Raw genomic sequence first — 20,763 nt, 5'->3', positions numbered from 1 at the left:
TAAATCAAATCAAATCCAGCTGAAATCTGGTAAAGCTGTCCGTGTGTTTCACGATATCCATTGTGTCCTCTGGAACGAATTTGGGGGTCCTTACATAATTATATACCTATTATCATCGACACGCCACGAAACATCGGATTAAATGTTATTCTATACATGACCTTCCTACTTAGAAATAAAGTCTAGACGTCAAAGTTCGATGTCGGAATTTTGGGTTCAATGATCGGGTACCTTACTGTACCGAGTGCAAAATAGGCCACAACATCTAGATTGACAGATGAAATTGACCACGACGATACGGAATCGGACATTCCATCACAATTAAGTTGAAAAGGTCAAGTATACATCTTATCACTTCATTTTAACGACTCGACGTAGGCCCCCTAGGCAGGGTCCGTGACGTCACAACACGACCAACATATGTAGTCAAATAGCGGAAGCTACCCTACTGTCACACCCAAGGGACGAGGGTACAACTGTCGTGAGAAATTACCGGTAGGTGGCGTGGCATGCGTAGGTTTCTATCATTCCAAGCGTGTAATTACTCCTGACACATTGAAACGTTTTAAGGATTAGGATAGACGGAACTGCAATTATGTTCATGAGGTTATAGTCACGTCGGTTAATATATAACCCTGGATTTATACAGATGTTTTAATGGGTAGATTGAAAACAGTTTACGGGACACCGGGCGCAGTTTTAACTTGTGTAAAAGCCTACTTTGACGAATCGATACTGGAGTATGATAAATTTTGAGCTGATGTAACTTTACTAGATGTTTAAAAGCCTCGATGTTTTTAATGTGTGTTAAATAACTAAATATGGTAACATTCCATTAGTGAGATGTGCTGAGTAAACCGAAGTGTAAAAAGGAATTAGTGTATCGTTAGTTGATGGAAGCTGTACATTATTCTGTGGAGAAAGAAAAAAACTGATATTAAAAAGGCAACGACTTGGTTAAACGGAAGCGGGATTATGTATATATCTACACAATCGTAACGTACTCGGCGCGAATCACTGAAAGGGTAACCCGAGACAAATTACAGAATATTACATTCACTTCAAAAAGTGTCACATCGTCCTTCTACATTGAAGCTGGATTGAGATTGGTGTTGAACGTCACATTAAGACAATCTGAAGTCGTGGCACGCTCTGGGGAATACTTTGTAATTTTTGTAGAATTCTCGCTTACTGTTCCAGCCTCGAACGTTGTACGGATATCAAATTAGGTTTTACTACACACTTAATACACCCGTAGTGGCGTATTCCTACTGGCTTCCTGCGCGGTTATTGATCATATTATATGAACTGCTATAGCGTTTTCGTGTGTTCTATAGACCGAGGTAACTTAAGAACACTTTCTCACCCGTGATCGTCATGTATATTTACATTGCATAGCGTCTCATGTGATCAATGCTGTTATAAGTTTTAAAGGTCTCGGATCTGAATATTCAAACGAGGGCAATATAAGGGAAGAATTTCGGAGGATTTCAAAAGACCTTTACGTTGGCTCTGACTTACTCCATGCGAGTGTTATAGAATCAACGTACAGCCACCGCGCGGTATCATCGTGACGAACACATACATGGAAACAACATGCCAAATATGAGACTAGACTATTGAAAAATTGCTCTTTAAATATAAATAGGCCGGGAAGGAACTAGTTGTGGTAACATGAATGAACGGTTGGGCTGTATGATTCACAGTGTACCGGGATATTGATCTGACACGTTATTGGTGTGTATCTGAGGATAGACAGCTGATACTAACACTATGTTGACATCCCTACCACAGTCCTCTTCGCCACATTCCACGGACACAGCCATGGACCCGGAGTCCGTGCTCCAGGGAGCCATGTCCGGCAACCTCCCGATCGTCTGGAGTGACCAGCCTCAGACCATGAAGGATATTCTAGACGAGAACAGTCTGCCAACAGTGGTCAAGGTTTGGCAAGAGAACCGGTTATTGGCTAGTTTGGAGGGCGCTAACGATATACATAAACCCCTCGTTGTGTATAAAGAGATGAGGGGCAGGAAAGTTTACGCCAAAAACGTCACTTCCGTCGATGTATTAGCAGGTGCTCCGTGTAAGGACAAAACACCAATCGTTGTTATACCTGTCAGTTATAAAGGTAAGGACATCACTTGTTGTTATACCTGTCAGTGATAAAGGTAAAGACATCACTTGTTGTTATACCTGTCAGTGATAAAGGTAGGGACATCGCTTGTTGTTATACCTGTCAGTGATAAAGGTAGGGACATCGATTGTTGTTATACCAGTCAGTGATAAAGGTAAGGACATCACTTGTTGTTATACCTGTCGGTGATAAAGGTAGGGACATTGATTGTTGTTATACCTGTCAGTTATAAAGGTAGGGACATTGATTGTTGTTATACCTGTCAGTGATAAAGGTAAGGACATTACTTGTTGTTATACCTGTCAGTGATAAAGGTAAAGACATCACTTGTTGTTATACCTGTCAGTGATAAAGGTAGGGACATCGCTTGTTGTTATACCTGTCAGTGATAAAGGTAGGGACATCGATTGTTGTTATACCAGTCAGTGATAAAGGTAAGGACATCACTTGTTGTTATACCTGTCGGTGATAAAGGTAGGGACATTGATTGTTGTAATACCTGTCAGTGATAAAGGTGAGAACATCGATTGTTGTTATACCTGTCAGTGATAAAGGTAGGGACATCGCTTGTTGTTATACCTGTCAGTGATAAAGGTAGGGACATTGATTGTTGTTATACCAGTCAGTGATAAAGGTAGGGACATCGCTTGTTGTTATACCTGTCAGTGATAAAGGTAAGTACATCGCTTGTTGTTATACCTGTCAGTGATAAAGGTAAAGACATAAACTTGTTGTTATACCTGTCAGTGATAAAGGTGAAGACATCGATTGTTGTTACACCTGTCAGTGATAAAGGTAAAGACATCGCTTGTTGTTATACCTGTCCGTGATAAAGGTAAGTACATCGCTTGTTGTTATACCTGTCCGTGATAAAGGTGAAACATCGATTGTTGTTAGACCTGTCAGTGATAAAGGCAAGTACATCGCTTGTTGTTATACCTGTCAGTGATAAAGGTAAAGACATAAACTTGTTGTTATACCTGACAGTGATAAAGGTAAGTACATCGATTGTTGTTAAACCTGTCAGTGATAAAGTTAAAGACATCGCTTGTTGTTATACCTGACAGTGATAAAGGTAAGTACATCGATTGTTGTTAAACCTGTCAGTGATAAAGTTAAAGACATCGCTTGTTGTTATACCTGACAGTGATAAAGGTAAGGACATCGATTGTTGTTATACCTGTCAGTGATAAAGGTAAACACATCAATTGTTGGTCAGTAATAAAGGTAAACACATCGATTGTTGTTATACCTGTCAGCGATAAAGGTAAACACATCGATTGTTGGTCAGTGATAAAGGTAAAGACATCACTTGTTGTTATACCTGTCAGTGATAAAGGTAAATACATCGATTGTTGTTATACCTGTCAGTGATAAAGGTAAACATATCTATTGTTGTTATAATAGGGATAAAGGTAGGGACATTGATTATTGTTATACCTGTCAGTGATAAAGGTAGGGATATCGCTTGTTGTTATACCTGTCAGTGATAAAGGTAAACACATCGATTGTTGTTATACCTGTCAGTGATAAAGGTAGGGACATCGATTGTTGTTATACCTGTCAGTGATAAAGGTAAAGACATAAACTTGTTGTTATACCTGTCAATGATAAAGGTAAAGACATAAACTTGTTGTTATACCTGTCAGTGGTAAAGGTAAACACATCGATTGTTGTTATACCTGATAAAGGTAAACACATCGATTGTTGTTATACCTGTCAGTGATAAAGGGAAGGACGTCGATTGTTGTTATACCTGTCAGTGATAAAGGTAAGGACATCACTTGTTGTTATACCTGTCAGTGATAAAGGTAGGGACATTGATTGTTGTTATACCTGTCAGTGATAAAGGTAGGGACATTGATTGTTGTTATACCTGTCAGTGATAAAGGTAGGGACATCGATTGTTGTTATACCTGTCAGTGATAAAGGTAAAGACATAAACTTGTTGTTATACCTGTCAGTGATAAAGGTAGGGACATTGATTGTTGTTATACCTGTCAGTGATAAAGGTAGGGACATTGATTGTTGTTATACCTGTCAGTGATAAAGGTAGGGACATTGATTGTTGTTATACCTGTCAGTGATAAAGGTAGGGACATTGATTGTTGTTATACCTGTCAGTGATAAAGGTAGGGACATTGATTGTTGTTATACCTGTCAGTGATAAAGGTAGGGACATCGATTGTTGTTATACCTGTCAGTGATAAAGGTAAAGACATAAACTTGTTGTTATACCTGTCAGTGATAAAGGTAAAGACATCACTTGTTGTTATACCTGTCAGTGATAAAGGTAGGGACATCGCTTGTTGTTATACCTGTCAGTGATAAAGGTAGGGACATCGATTGTTGTTATACCAGTCAGTGATAAAGGTAAGGACATCACTTGTTGTTATACCTGTCGGTGATAAAGGTAGGGACATTGATTGTTGTTATACCTGTCAGTTATAAAGGTAGGGACATTGATTGTTGTTATACCTGTCAGTGATAAAGGTAAGGACATTACTTGTTGTTATACCTGTCAGTGATAAAGGTAAAGACATCACTTGTTGTTATACCTGTCAGTGATAAAGGTAGGGACATCGCTTGTTGTTATACCTGTCAGTGATAAAGGTAGGGACATCGATTGTTGTTATACCAGTCAGTGATAAAGGTAAGGACATCACTTGTTGTTATACCTGTCGATGATAAAGGTAGGGACATTGATTGTTGTAATACCTGTCAGTGATAAAGGTGAGAACATCGATTGTTGTTATACCTGTCAGTGATAAAGGTAGGGACATCGCTTGTTGTTATACCTGTCAGTGATAAAGGTAGGGACATTGATTGTTGTTATACCAGTCAGTGATAAAGGTAGGGACATCGCTTGTTGTTATACCTGTCAGTGATAAAGGTAAGTACATCGCTTGTTGTTATACCTGTCAGTGATAAAGGTAAAGACATAAACTTGTTGTTATACCTGTCAGTGATAAAGGTGAAGACATCGATTGTTGTTACACCTGTCAGTGATAAAGGTAAAGACATCGCTTGTTGTTATACCTGTCCGTGATAAAGGTAAGTACATCGCTTGTTGTTATACCTGTCCGTGATAAAGGTGAAACATCGATTGTTGTTAGACCTGTCAGTGATAAAGGCAAGTACATCGCTTGTTGTTATACCTGTCAGTGATAAAGGTAAAGACATAAACTTGTTGTTATACCTGACAGTGATAAAGGTAAGTACATCGATTGTTGTTAAACCTGTCAGTGATAAAGTTAAAGACATCGCTTGTTGTTATACCTGACAGTGATAAAGGTAAGTACATCGATTGTTGTTAAACCTGTCAGTGATAAAGTTAAAGACATCGCTTGTTGTTATACCTGACAGTGATAAAGGTAAGGACATCGATTGTTGTTATACCTGTCAGTGATAAAGGTAAACACATCAATTGTTGGTCAGTAATAAAGGTAAACACATCGATTGTTGTTATACCTGTCAGCGATAAAGGTAAACACATCGATTGTTGGTCAGTGATAAAGGTAAAGACATCACTTGTTGTTATACCTGTCAGTGATAAAGGTAAATACATCGATTGTTGTTATACCTGTCAGTGATAAAGGTAAACATATCTATTGTTGTTATAATAGGGATAAAGGTAGGGACATTGATTATTGTTATACCTGTCAGTGATAAAGGTAGGGATATCGCTTGTTGTTATACCTGTCAGTGATAAAGGTAAACACATCGATTGTTGTTATACCTGTCAGTGATAAAGGTAGGGACATCGATTGTTGTTATACCTGTCAGTGATAAAGGTAAAGACATAAACTTGTTGTTATACCTGTCAATGATAAAGGTAAAGACATAAACTTGTTGTTATACCTGTCAGTGGTAAAGGTAAACACATCGATTGTTGTTATACCTGATAAAGGTAAACACATCGATTGTTGTTATACCTGTCAGTGATAAAGGGAAGGACGTCGATTGTTGTTATACCTGTCAGTGATAAAGGTAAGGACATCACTTGTTGTTATACCTGTCAGTGATAAAGGTAGGGACATTGATTGTTGTTATACCTGTCAGTGATAAAGGTAGGGACATTGATTGTTGTTATACCTGTCAGTGATAAAGGTAGGGACATCGATTGTTGTTATACCTGTCAGTGATAAAGGTAAAGACATAAACTTGTTGTTATACCTGTCAGTGATAAAGGTAGGGACATTGATTGTTGTTATACCTGTCAGTGATAAAGGTAGGGACATTGATTGTTGTTATACCTGTCAGTGATAAAGGTAGGGACATTGATTGTTGTTATACCTGTCAGTGATAAAGGTAGGGACATTGATTGTTGTTATACCTGTCAGTGATAAAGGTAGGGACATTGATTGTTGTTATACCTGTCAGTGATAAAGGTAGGGACATCGATTGTTGTTATACCTGTCAGTGATAAAGGTAAAGACATAAACTTGTTGTTATACCTGTCAGTGATAAAGGTAAAGACATAAACTTGTTGTTATACCTGTCAGTGGTAAAGGTAAACACATCGATTGTTGTTATACCTGATAAAGGTAAACACATCGATTGTTGTTATACCTGTCAGTGATAAAGGGAAGGACGTCGATTGTTGTTATACCTGTCAGTGATAAAGGTAAGGACATCACTTGTTGTTATACCTGTCAGTGATAAAGGTAGGGACATTGATTGTTGTTATACCTGTCAGTGATAAAGGTAGGGACATCGATTGTTGTTATACCTGTCAGTGATAAAGGTAAAGACATAAACTTGTTATACCTGTCAGTGGTAAAGGTAAACACATCGATTGTTGTTATACCTGTCAGTGATAAAGGTAAACACATCGATTGTTGTTATACCTGTCAGTGATAAAGGTAAGGACATCAACTTGTTGTTATACCTGTCAGTGATAAAGGTAAAGACATCAACTTGTTGTTATACCTGTCAGTGGTAAAGGTAAACACATCGATTGTTGTTATACCTGTCAGTGGTAAAAATTAATGCTACTACATATTTGTTTTATTTCTCTGAATTATAGACGCAAGAACATGACGTCAGTGATTGTTGTGTCATTATTATTTAGTTATGTAAAAACCTTCAACTTTAACCGAAAAATTATCTTTAAAAGCCTTCTGAAATGGTAACAACTGACGTCCCGTATTCGGACTTGTGGACAGTAATATTGAACACCCGTTACTTCCGTCGTTATCTTTAAAAAAAATATCAAATCGTTTTGTCATTGTCATTGTTGTTTTGTTCTAAATGTATATATATTTGACCATAGCTTTTGTCAGTTTTAAGATGTAGGTAAAGGCTGACTTAACTTTGATTATTATTGATGGATGTAAATACATGGCTACAACTGGCTCAATATTCTTTGGTAAAGAAGGTGTACACTGGGTCACAATTGTTGTCATTTTCATAGGTTACGTAGGTAATGTTGGTCATTCTTCTCGTCAGGGTAACTGTGGCCCTACTGCATCTCCTGGTAACAGTAATGGTATGTTCATCATTTCTGTCTTTCCTGTCCGCTACTATCGGGAAATAAATACAGTTTATTCAGTCGGAAACAAATTGTTTTCAACTTTCTTTAACGAACTCTTTCCTGTGACAACTCACTACCTCGCTTTACTTGCCAGTCAGAAGCGACTAGTAACAAATAACGTCAACATTATTTAGATAGAGGATGTAAATAACATTATCCATGCGTCAAACTGGACGAAATAAATAAACATATACCCATCTGCTGTACTCTAATTCTTGGTAACATGACTTTCTTAATAAAAGTTTGTTCAATTATTCTTCCGAAACTACATGTACTTCTCGCACTTTTAATATTGTTGAAATCTGGAATCTAACATTTAACATCCCTCGGGTCTCTGGATCCGTTACTTTTCAATAAAATACGCAACACCGTCTTCCAAAGATACTTCCGACGAATAACGATTCTCTTGTGTATCGTTTGTGTTTGTGAGTAAACAGTTAATCAATATTGAGTTATCGTAACTACATCTGTATATTGTTCCTCGCCCTCCTGACAAACAGTCCCACCACCGGGAACACACCAGTCTATATCGCTAGTATATTATTGGTTTCTTGGGGTAACAGCTGATCAATACACCATGTGGAATTAGGTCAATTTTCGGTTGATTGGCACTCAAATATCTAATCTACGATCGGGTAGACAAGTTATATATTTCCTTTATGTACCCATAGACACGCTTGAGAAGACGAGGTTGATAGATATCACTTTCGGCGTATGTTGTATCAATAATGCGTTTCTCGTGGACTACCGCTGCTCTAGAATAACAGCTACGGGGACGAGTCGACATTGATGAACAAGCAGATAGTTGTTGCCCGAGGGGAGGTAGGGAAAGCTGAATACCGTGCAATGTGTCTTAATTAGGACACCAGTCAGGTGTTAAGTGGGCCACACCAGTCGGCTACATTGATTTTTTGTTACATTTGTACAATAAAACCAAGTTGATTGCAGTCCGATAATGGGCGAGAGAAAACTGTCAACGAGGGTCGATTCCTATCACAAGTTACTGACCAGCGATGTAATTATCTGTAGTAAAACCAGTGATTACATGACGCTCTTTATTCTCTACAATGACCCTTGACCTTTGTCAAGGGTTTCCGTGGACGGCATCTGATCGACTTAGATCCGATAATTCACATGAAAGAATTTTCTTGATGATTTTGATCAGCGGTAAGTGTACTCTTTATTAAGTCCATGTACTGCTTTCAGTGATCAGTGTACTCCTTAATATGTCCATGTACTGCTTTCAGTGACAAGCGCACCTCTTATCAAGTTCATATACTGCTTTCAGTGACAAGTGTACTCCTTATTAAGTGCAGTAAATTGTTGATAAGGTGTGATGAAGTGAAACAGTTGATTTCAGAGATAAGCACAATCCTGAATGTACATGTACAAATTTTGCCTCCATAAAAACCTGATGTTTACAACGCTAGCTTTGTAAACGAAACCTGGAGGTGTCGCAGACAGAGTTCACCTCCCTGACTGAATTCCGACTTGATGTACATTCTCAATTTACAGTGTTAAATTAGTACAACTGTAAACGTGATTGTCTCCATGATTTATTTATTACAACTGGCTAGGTATACTTGGTGTACCAGGAGGAGACAATTCACACAGTACTTTAGTATGTGGGTATCTTGTACTAACAAGTATCGGAAAGCCATTCATTACTATGCAACACGGGTCCAGCGAGCCTGGTAATTTCATCAACAATCTGGTCTATCTTACTTAAACAAGTACATACAGCCTTAATAGTATAGTACATTCTAGGCCGTTCATAATCATTTGCTTGAAAGTTGACTCCAAAAATAAAGACTAATAGATTCTTTCACCCTTTTTACATTCTGATATCCCAGAGTTACTGCCCTTCTTTTCACTCTTATGATGGTACATGCATATCGATAAATTTTACAGCCGATGGGTGCTGAGAATAATACCCGAGGCTTGCCGAGTGTTTGCCAACTTAATGATCTCCACACGAAGGTTGAGATACCACGCTCTCATTCTAAAGAAGGTGAATACTTATTGTCCTCTTACTCTGCTTTCTCGGTCCTAGCGCAAGTCGAAACTTTGTGTGAAAACAAAAACACGCGGATGGCGTATGAATAGTGAAGAGGCCCGCGCCTAACGCTTTGTGACTAAAACAAACTCAAGTGTACTTGCCAATAAGATGTCAAATGAAATCATACTCTTCATACTTTATATATAAATATATTGAAATAAGAAGCTGCGGATTCAAATGAGGGCCAATCTTGATAACATAAATAGCGGAATATTTAAAAAAAAAATTTTAAAAAGTCACTGTTTTTATATGTTGTTCAAATTATTGTGTTTTTTCAAAAACATGATTTGATCTTCCAGTCCTCCGCCAAGAAAACGTGCGCAGCTTTCTTACACAAAGTACTTTTCATGAATCTGAGCCCAACATTCTACATTGATACCGCAATGGGTTTCTTACCGGCGGCTGGCACACGAGAGATTTGAAAACACAGCCTCAGATTAGTGAATGTTAAAATCAATGTACCAATGGAAGAACACCGCTGTAAATATAAAATATTTATTTGTTATTGTTTCCTTTTTGCGTAAAAATAGCACTTTGATTAATGAAACTTTTTAAGAAATAGAGAAAAAAAGATAAAAAGTTCCATTGATGTGTATGAACCCAATATGTGAAGTGCCCTTTGGTTCAGGTTTTGTTTCATCCTTAAATATCTATCCAAATGGGTTTCCAAAGTACTTGGTAAATCTTTTTTCTAATTTTGCATAGAAAATCCCGGATTTAATTTATAAGCTGTAGTTTCTAGCTGTCTTCGAAAAGGTGAGACTTGATTTGTAAGTCCTATTTTTGGTTGTCTTAGGAAATTTAAGTTCATTGCTTGCTCACAAAAAAAGGAAGAAGTTCGTTGCTTGCCCACAGAAAAGTAAGACTTGATTGATCTGTTCCGTTTTTGCGGTTTCGACAGAAAGCTAAGACTTTGTTGATAGGAACCTTTTTTCTGGTTGTCCACAGAAAGGTAAGACTTGGTTGATAAGTAAATTTTTCAGGTTGTCCACAGAAAGGTAAGACTTTGTTGACAAGTACCTTTTTCTGGTTGTCCATCGAAAGGTAAGATTTGGTTGATAAGTTATTTTTTCAGGTTGTCCACAGAAAGGTAAGACTTTGTTGATATGTAAATTTTTCAGGTTGTCCACAGAAAGGTAAGACTTTGTTGACAAGTAATTTTTCTGGTTGTCCATTGAAAGGTAATATTTGGTTGATAAGTAAATTTTTCAGGTTGTCCACCAAATGGTAAGACTTTGTCGTCAAGTACATTTTTCTAGTTGTCCACCGAAAGGTAAAATTACGGTAACAGATGCCGTTAATTAGTTGTCTGTAAAGTAGGGCCACATGATGAGTTACCACTTAAACTAGTTACCGAAGTTTATTAAAGACACTTAAACTTAACCTGGGAGTCTTTGAGAAAATCATCTGCTTGGTGTCTGTTTCCGAAATACCAAAGTTCGATTGGCTTATTCTTTAACGTCAGGGCGGAATTCCGAACGAGCGTTTGATGACTTTAAATACACCTTGCACAAGGCAAAAAGGTCTGCCTTCAAGGTCTGAGAAAACCGTAATACCCATACGACAAACATCCAGAAACAGCTAGGCATCGATCTTGTTGCCTTTATGACGAAGCTCGTGGGAAATCGATTGAAGTGGAAGATCGTGATAATTAGAGAAAATCGCCTTAGTATTAAAAGGTTAAAAGAACTCCATATAACCACTATCTTATTTCTTCTCTGTCGGAACGGATCAGTGTAATGTGGTGCTTTTTTATACATCGTTTGATCGATAGAAAACAGATCAAGTGTAGTATCTTTGTTTTCAATTATCGAATAATTTCACTGCTTCGGGAATATAAGAAAAAACAATTCTGACATTCATTGCCAAAGCCTCTAAATCAAGATCTCGTTCGTTTCAGTTTATTTCTATTAAAAACATTACATGGGTTCTAAGCGCAATATCTTTCTTCATATTAGCATAATGTCGACGCTAAGTCACAAAAGGGAATCGAATTCACTGGAATTGGTGACGATAATCGTGAATGTCGAACTACCTGTACACTGTTTGAATACCAAGAGACGACCCGCGAAAAATAATCGGTTCAACCCAGTTATGAATTCTATCATAACTTCAGATGTATTGTGCGGCATATACTACCGGGAACGGTGATAGGGGCACTATAGGTGCGGTTCGGAAGGCGATGACGGGGCGCTACAGGGGATGATGATGGGGGAGATACAGGATATTTTTATTGGGAAGCTACAGGGGATGGTGATGGGGGAGTTACAGGATATGGTGATGGGGAAGCTATAAGAAATGTTCATAAGGGATCTATAAGGGATGGTGATAGGGGCCGTTCCGAAGACGATGACGGGGCGCTGCAGGGGATGGGGACGGGGCGCTACAGGGCACGGTGTCAAAGGTTCTATTTAGGGTTACGATATGGGCTCTACAGAATGATGTGACAGAGGCACTAGAGGGGATGATAATGAGGAGCTATAGGGAGGGGTGATACAGTGAAGAGAGATTGTGATAGAGGAGCTACAGGGGATGATAGCTCGAGAACTGAAGGGGATGGTGAATGAGGCTCTACATGGGAAGATGATGGGAGAGCTGTAAAAGCACAACGGAGAATGGGTAAGATGACGCTATCAGATGATCTGGGCGATATTTTTGAAGCTGCCGTCATTTGTATCGCTAACTCTACATACATCTCTATACTCTGGCAGATTAGCGTGGGTGACGCACGTCACTGGAACCAAAGTTCGCCACATATGTTACGTATTTAGAATGTACAACTAAAACCAACAAATTCTGAACTCTGTCAAGAGAATACTGATTTTCTTTATATGCGGGTGACTGGATAATTACGTGCGCGTCGATTAAGGACTTGGAGCTGTACAAAGTTATACCAGTATCTGATTAAGACTACTAGCTACTCATGCCAAAATTAGTTGTTGACAAATACTGTATGTACATTCGCGAAGTGTTGGTGCAATTACCATGATGATGTAGTTTTTTTTTACATTAACACGTGTCACGCACTTGTAATATGTATTTGTATACATTAAGTATTGCGGTTAGATGGCGGGTTGGTAACACACTCGCCTTTCACCTAGACGTTTTTGGTTCGATTCTCCAAAAGATATGAGGTCATCAGCGTGCCAAGTGGGTTTTCTCTGGATACTCCAGTTTCTCTTCGCAGTAAGACCTCTCGCGCGCACCCATCGAGGCCAATAAAATTGATAAATAAAACTTGAAAAAAACCTTGTTTCAAGAATTGTAAAATTCTATTTGATATATCTAAGTAAAGCGTGACCGTACATTGCGGTTCCTGTTGACATATACAAACTTTCTATTAAGTAAAATGTTGAAAGTAACTATTCAAAACATAAACGTTTTCTCCATATTTACAGGTTGGTTCCGTTTAATTGATGACCTTGAAATGCCCATGAAGACTGTGGCCAGTGTCGCTAGAGTTATGCCAGTCCGTATGCTGTCAGCCAAATTTGTACCCGGCTTTGTGCTGAAGGAACCTCCATGTGAAAGTGAACCTGAAGGACTATACCAACGGGTAGAGGTTCAACCAGGAATTCTCCGGGTCATCAACATCCATGAGGATTTTATACGTTACAACAACTACCGGAAGTTGACACGCCGGAAGTTACTACGTTGTTTGCGTTGCTTTACTGATGACAATACCGAGGTTTTACTTCCGTTTGACGCTGAGGGATTATTCTACATGATAGAAGCGAGAAAGACAACATCAAAACACATCAATGTTGATGATATTGCGTATGTGTACAGTATCAATGATCTACTTTCGGCAGGACTGGCTAAAGGAGTGTTTATCAAACTCCTTCACGGTCGGCCGCCCACAAAACCATGCAGTTTCACATCTGTCCTACAGACTCATGACGTCATAAAAGACCACACAATTGTAGCATGTACAATGGACGAGAAGAAAAGTTTACTCGAACTTCCGGTTGCGAACGTACCTCTCTTCGTAAAGGCTTTGAACACGACCGATTTGTGCATGAATGGCTTATACGCCGAAACCTTGTCGCACCTCCAGAAAACGGCAGAAAATTACATGACTGAAATGAAGGTTAGATATCACTATAGCGTTGAAACGTCGTCAGAAACGGAGAGAGGCAAGAGGAAAGATTGAGGGTGTAATGATAAAATCCATTTAGCGTAATTACACCGATGTGAACACATTATGTAACACGTGATCGATAAGACGGAATACCGCTTGTTAACTTCGCCTGGCATTCTGTACCACAAGTAATTGCCAAGTGTCTGCAAACTCAACGACTTTCTGGCGATTTCCAATGAAGATAAAACTTTTATTCAACGAATGTTCGGTCGCAATGTAGTCATGGTTAGCTGTGTTCAATGTATATTGTTTTTGGTACGTATGTAAATAAAAATAAATTGACCAATGCCATTAAGTGCACACTATGTTTTACTTCCTATGGACATTTTAACCACAGCTTGGCCATACGAAGATTTATCTGATTTCAATAAACATCTCGAGAGTATAAAACATATGTAGCATTTAAGAAATTTCTATTTCCAAGGAAACAGAAACTTTCATTTCATCGATTACACCATTTCTGGGTTCTATACCACAAATCAGTTAATAGAAATTTCGCGTACTTCCATTTAAGATTGTACTAAAGATATCGGATAGTCATTAAGAGTGCGTTGCCTTATCCATACACTAAGTAACAATTAAAGGCACCGTACCATTAACACCGAAAACACGAAAGGCAAATGCATTACAGTAAAACAAGGATATGTTAGAAAAAAAAACAACAACACAACACATATTGAGTTAGTCAGGACCGCCAGCGGCCGTGATGGGACGAAAGGATTAGTGCGATTTCTGTATATTTCCTGAAGGGCGATATCAAAAAGTACAAATTGCTTTATCGATATCCCTTAAGCATTACTACAAATGTGCATTGTGTGGTATAATATCAGTGTTAAATCTCAATATCTTGGGGCCAGATTTAAAAGCTGGGAAATCAAATTTCATTTGAATCTTTATCCTCCTGTTTTACTTTCAATATAGTCCAGTCTTCTGTCCATTTTAAATAAAACGCCACTAGCACATGTATCATGATGGATCGTAGGAAGTTCTGAGATCCCGTACATGGTCTTCGTGTTTTAATGTTATATAACCGTTTAGGTTGTGTACTACGTGATACAAAGACTAAATTTGTCATTAATGTTCAGCACGTACCAGAAAGATAAAGCTTTTAGAAGGTTTCACTACTTGATAATGTACGCCCGTATCTTAAAAGACCACTGCAGCAGAATCTCATTACTCAAACCTTCCCCGAGGGAACGTGGTACGTCACCAAACTCTCTCGTATCTTCCCTCATCTCCAACATTTAAGTGTTATGTTCTGTGAGTCTAACAGATTTGGTTTTAATAGATATAACCCCCTTAAAAGCACAAAACAGGAACCATATACACTACCCAAAAATGTGTGGAGAATTATAGTCCCGACGATGATGTAAAGCCTTATCAGGTCCCCTTTATTGTCCCCAAATGATGTAAAGCCTTACCCGGTCCCCTTTATAGTCCCCAAATGATGTAAAGCCTTATCAGGTCCCCTTTATAGTCCCCAAATGATGTAAAGCCTTATCAGGTCCCCTTTATTGTCCCACAAATGATGTAAAACCTTACCCGGTCCCCTTTATAGTCCCCAAATGATGTAAAGCCTTATCAGGTCCCCTTTATAGTCCCCAAATGATGTAAAGCCTTATCAGGTCCCCTTTATTGCCCCAAATGATGTAAAACCTTACCAAGTCCCCTTTAGAGTCCCCAAATGATGTAAAACCTTACCCGGTCCCCTTTATAATCCCTAAAATGATGTAAAACATATACAATCCCCCACATGATGTATAATTACATTCATCAGATATTTTCTGCCTTATATATCCCCACAAAACGATATTTTAACTCAGAGAATGACGTATAATCCTCTAAAAATGATAATAAAACTTAAAAACAAAGTCAATATTGACCTGGTACAAGAACCCGAAATAAATTTCAAATTCGAGCTACCTAGGAAAAAATATCAACAAGTACACGGAGATGTTTTACAAGGATGGTACGTTAAGGTGTTCCGGAAGGGTAAGACTCGTCTGCTTCATCGACGACACCTGCCATGTAAATATTGTAATCCAAGTAATGTCGCATTCCCTTAGGAGAACAGATTTAGGAACAAGAAAACCATCAGACAAAATAACGAGCATCAAACACGTCCAGCGTCACATCGCACAAAGAAACAGAAAGTTTCTCGATGATACCATTTTAACGACCACAACACTTCCTCATAATCTTCGTCATTTCGCAGTGTAAGTTTAGTCCTAAAACCGCTGTAAAACAAGTCACCAGCGTAGTTCTCTTATTAATGTTTCTATACCAAGTCGGATGTCATATATTCCCTTAGTTAATTATAACCATGGCTCGTTGAAAAAAATAACCTCAGCATATTCAGATATTTTTATTTCAAAAATCAACAAAGAAAATATCACCATGACAACAAAAAATAAAATTCAATAAAAATAGGGCATTATTAAGGGTCGCTTCACTTCGATTTAGTTCTTGGGAATAGTGTCTGGAATTCCGGCTTTTCTGAAGGCAGCTGTTTCTGTGAAAGGCGGTCAAAAGCAGCTTTCCTTTCTACTCTCCAACCAACCGAAGACCCTATCACAAGAATAATCCGGGATGATAGCTGAGGACTAATAAGATGCTTAATACTGCTCATACGGCTTGCAGAACGAGTGTAACAGATTGCTCATGTTGAGTCAACATAATGCAGGTCAGAAGGATTTGCTCTCGTTTCAAATGAGACATGCACGGGAAAAAAACTCCGGGCATATATGGCACAGTAGAGATCGATATGGAAACCAGTTTTTTTTTTTTAATTTAAAACAATGAACAGGTGCATCAACAATACTTATCAATTGCACGTGAAATGACAACACTATTGATTTTATATTTCAGTACTTAAAATTACTTGTGCCAGGTAAAAGAATTTGTTATGGATGTCCTTTAGCCCAGCAATCGAACTATTTAACGTATGATTCAAGATTGTCAGACACTCAAAATCTGATAACTTGGGCCCAAATTTGGCTGTGACGTGTTTGATATGTAATGGCGTGGCTGTGATAATGTACAGCGTATCATGGGGCGATCTTTCTGGGGTGGTCAAGTCGAAAACCTATTGTGATGTCATTATATGGCCAATGGCGTGACGTCATATATTAAATTTGCCACCCAGTTTGATGTTATCCTCTGCATTTTTACTTTTAAATTAAATTTGACTGTTCTGAGATATGTGATAAAGAATAAATTAAATTTGTTTTCGTTTCATATGAGATTTTAAGAATCTGGTCTCGAAGTTCTCCATGATCGCAAAAACAAATAACACTTCCGGTATTTACACTGTATCCTCCATCTCTGTTTGCTTCGGCTTCGAAATGCCGTCTGGTATCATATCAAAATTATATCCATGTCAGAAATAGATTTAAATCTGACAATGCAAGTTAAAATTTTCATTTTGAGTTTAAAAAAAAAGGTTTCCGTTTCTTAAATGCTTCAGAGAGGTCCCCTATGATAAAAATATCTTCCGGTCAGTGTATTTCAGGAAGTGGAAGACATTTTAGTCTATGCCTTGCTCGGAAATGAGTATGGGTATCCCAGGGTATAACAGACTTGTAACCTGTCAAACCGGTTTTCATTTCAACATTGACCGCCCGAAGTGAAAATGTTATATAATTACATGTAAGCGTGCTCCAAAAATAGTGAACTTACCTAAGGGTTTTGAAGTTGCGTGAAGATGATCAGTTCTTCTCGGCTTTCCAAAAATATATTTAAAAAGTTACAATAAAACTGAAAACAGAGAAAACTCACTGCAGTCCATCGCATATATCCCGAAACACGTGCATGTGCACCACAGTCTGGTACGACCAATTTTACTATGTCACTAAAGCGCTTGAAAAATAACGTATACAATATGACTACTGTTATTTTTTCTCAATCTTGGTTGTGTAAATGCTTGACTAATAAAGCCCGTGCAAAGCGGTGACCTGTTGTAGATTGTCTAAAATTCCACTAGTGAACTCTTTTTTTTCTGAAGAAAATAATTCTAAATAGTAAAGCTTATTACACAGGAATTTATGCCAGTAATCTAGAAAAACAAGGTAGAGTTGGCCTAAGTTATTCGTTTGTTAATATGTTGTGTATTTTTTCCTCCAGAACGCACGGCTCAAGGTGTGTAAATCGTAACGTATATAAATGTTTATTTCTGTTATTTGGCTAATATTGTATCTGGTTGTCATAGATACGTGTTCAATGTTAATTTCCAGGTTATTCAGTCACTTGGAAGAAAAAAAAATGGAATCGAGTAAATGATCTTAAGCGATGTACCTAGCAGTCGCGTTATGTCGATATTGAAATATATTGAAAACGCAGGCCTTTTGTGCCCTCGGATACCCCGTATACGTTTCCAAGCAACGTTTAGACTCAAATGTCTGCCACTTCCTTAGATACATTGACCGGAAGTTATCGGTAACATAGAGGGAAGGTCTCGAAAGCGTTCTACTTTTATTTCTATCTATCTTAACACGTTATGTTTTTAACTTGCAGTGTCAGCTTTAAATGAATAGTATACAATTAAATATGGTGACTAGTGAGATAAGTCATGCGTCTCTTATTTTTCAGCAAAATACTGAGAAAAACTCTACAAAGAATCTGGAAAGACAGCATATTTACTACCAATCGGCGCTGACTAACATATCGAAAGTTTTTAAAATAGGACAGTTTCCAGCGAGTAAATCTTGCAAACGAAATGAAATGTTTATCTGATCGTTGTACCGTAAACGTATTTCGTAATAAATAAAGTTTTACACAATTTGTTTGTTTTTTAAATGCAGTGATCTATTTATAAACCAAACATATGGTAATGTTAATGATTTGTAAATCGTTTTCCAAACAAAACTGAAGCTGTTTCTCAAACTTGTACCCGTTGTATTGTTAGATACACAGAAACCAAAAAAACACAAATCAGGTTGGCGTGATGTATCGTGTAACAGTCAGAAATATGGCTTTGGTGTGGGTTCATTGGTGCCGGTTTTACATCCTCATAGTTTTCCGATATACCATACACACAGTAAATATATAACTGATACCTTCAGACACGTGGCCCACGCTGTAGCTATCGGAAGTTGTCACAGAACAAGATGTATTACCATACGGGACACTCTCACTGAGATATTACCACATGTAGGCAGGATACTTTCTATACAGGTTTCAGTTTATTAACATGATATCCTCGTGAGACTTGTAGCATTTGGATTCCAGGAAGTGAAATACATTTTGATGAGTAAAATTGACAATTGCCACGAGAGCAGTTTGAATCCAAATAACGTAAACAAATTGTCTCTTTACTGCCAAATCTATTGTCCCCTTGGCCCCATCATAGGCAACTAAGACCGAATACTGAATGTATCGCACATGATGCTTTGAAACACAGATATTTCCAGTGATTCAAGTATTTTTTTTCAAGACAAGCCTTAGCTTAATTTGAGATACCTTTTCGAATTTCAGCACATGATTTGTCATCATTTAGTAAGAAAACACGACGAAGTAACAGACACAAAGGTATTTTATCCCCAAATGGTAATCTCAATTAAGATAACAATAGATGGCACGTGTAGCTTAATTCATGGTTACCTTATTTTTTGAATACTGAAGTCATGGTTCAGTACTCCCGTAAAAACAGAAATGACCATGTGAACTAGGTCTGGAAAAGGCACTCAACTGTTTCGAGATTGCATTTATGAGATAGAATTCGAATGTATTCTGGACAAAGCGATTTTTTCATGTTGCATTTGCACATTTTTAATAAAAAAATTCACTGAGACCACATTTTGTATGCATGCTAAATGGAGTACTTTTTTCTACGTATGAAATATTTTAATAAGTATGAGAAACGTCAAATATGTCCATTTACAACAGTAGCTAACAGTCATCTTCCAGGAGAGCCTTTTCTGCCATTATGTCGATATGCTAGTTCTCTAGAAGAGGAGACAATATATATTGGCATAGAGTTACTTCCCTTGTCAATATAAAGCCTTAATAACAATAACGTCTATGCTCATTAAGTACGTGATTGGCTGAAGGTCCAATATTTAAAACCCACACTTTTTATCAGTAGAACAAATACAATTCTGTGCAGTGCAAGACAACACGCGTTTTACACAAATTACCAAAATTATTACGGTGTCTGTACACATTTTAAATAAGAGAGAGGCTACCATGAGCTGGATAACCGAAAATAATGGTAACTAAGTTGAATATGTTTATATCAATTTTACGACTGCTCCATCCCTCTCAAAATGTATAACTGTTCTTAACTTTGTGACGTATTAAATGCAGATCAAAGCATAAAAGAAATGTAATGTATTCGTAACGGGAGATAATTTATCTGTAATAATTTCTTTGTAACTACATACCATCATCTAACGATCAGCAAATTTTCGAATGAGATTTACCTGCAGCTAGTCAGGACGATGAAGAGAAATACACAAAAATAACTCATATTTTATAAATAAATCAATTTACTTACACATTTAAATTAAGTCAATAAATTTCACAGTTAAGAAATGACTATCACAAAATATGAGACTAACACTTTGGACGTAAATCGTTGTAAAAGATCTGCACGTGACTGTATATATAATCGAGCTTCATGGGAATCCTCTCCACGACACCCATTAATGTCATAAAGTTAGCACGTTTCCGAAGGTCATGATTCAGAAGTTAAGGTTTTGTTGCTGAAAGGCTATTCCACTACAATACGTTAAACAAGAAATGACTAGGTCCCTAAGTGTTATACAAAATTACACGTGCAAAACTTTAAGCGGTCGTGTTCAATTTTAACATTTATAAAAACACATCTACTTTATCAGGGACCAGTATCACTGCGAACACTAGTGCAATTCTTCAATCATGAAAATGCATTT

General features: G+C 37.7%; 1 protein-coding gene across 1 annotated transcript; it reads left to right on the top strand.

Moving 5' to 3' along the window:
* Positions 1–1,773: 1,773 nt before the first annotated feature.
* Positions 1,774–13,885, top strand: LOC132552153 (uncharacterized). The gene is made up of 2 exons (XM_060216294.1): positions 1,774–2,131; positions 13,131–13,885. Exons 1-2 carry the CDS (start codon positions 1,774–1,776, stop codon positions 13,883–13,885), a joined length of 1,113 nt encoding a protein of 370 aa, XP_060072277.1.
* The last annotated feature ends 6,878 nt before the right edge of the window (positions 13,886–20,763 follow it).

The sequence above is a fragment of the Ylistrum balloti genome, unplaced genomic scaffold (assembly GCF_031769215.1).
Source record: "Ylistrum balloti isolate Yb309-2 unplaced genomic scaffold, AGI_CSIRO_Ybal_v1 Utg370240, whole genome shotgun sequence".
NCBI classification, from domain to species: Eukaryota; Metazoa; Mollusca; class Bivalvia; order Pectinida; family Pectinidae; genus Ylistrum; species Ylistrum balloti.
This window is presented reverse-complemented; position numbering and strand designations above follow the sequence as displayed.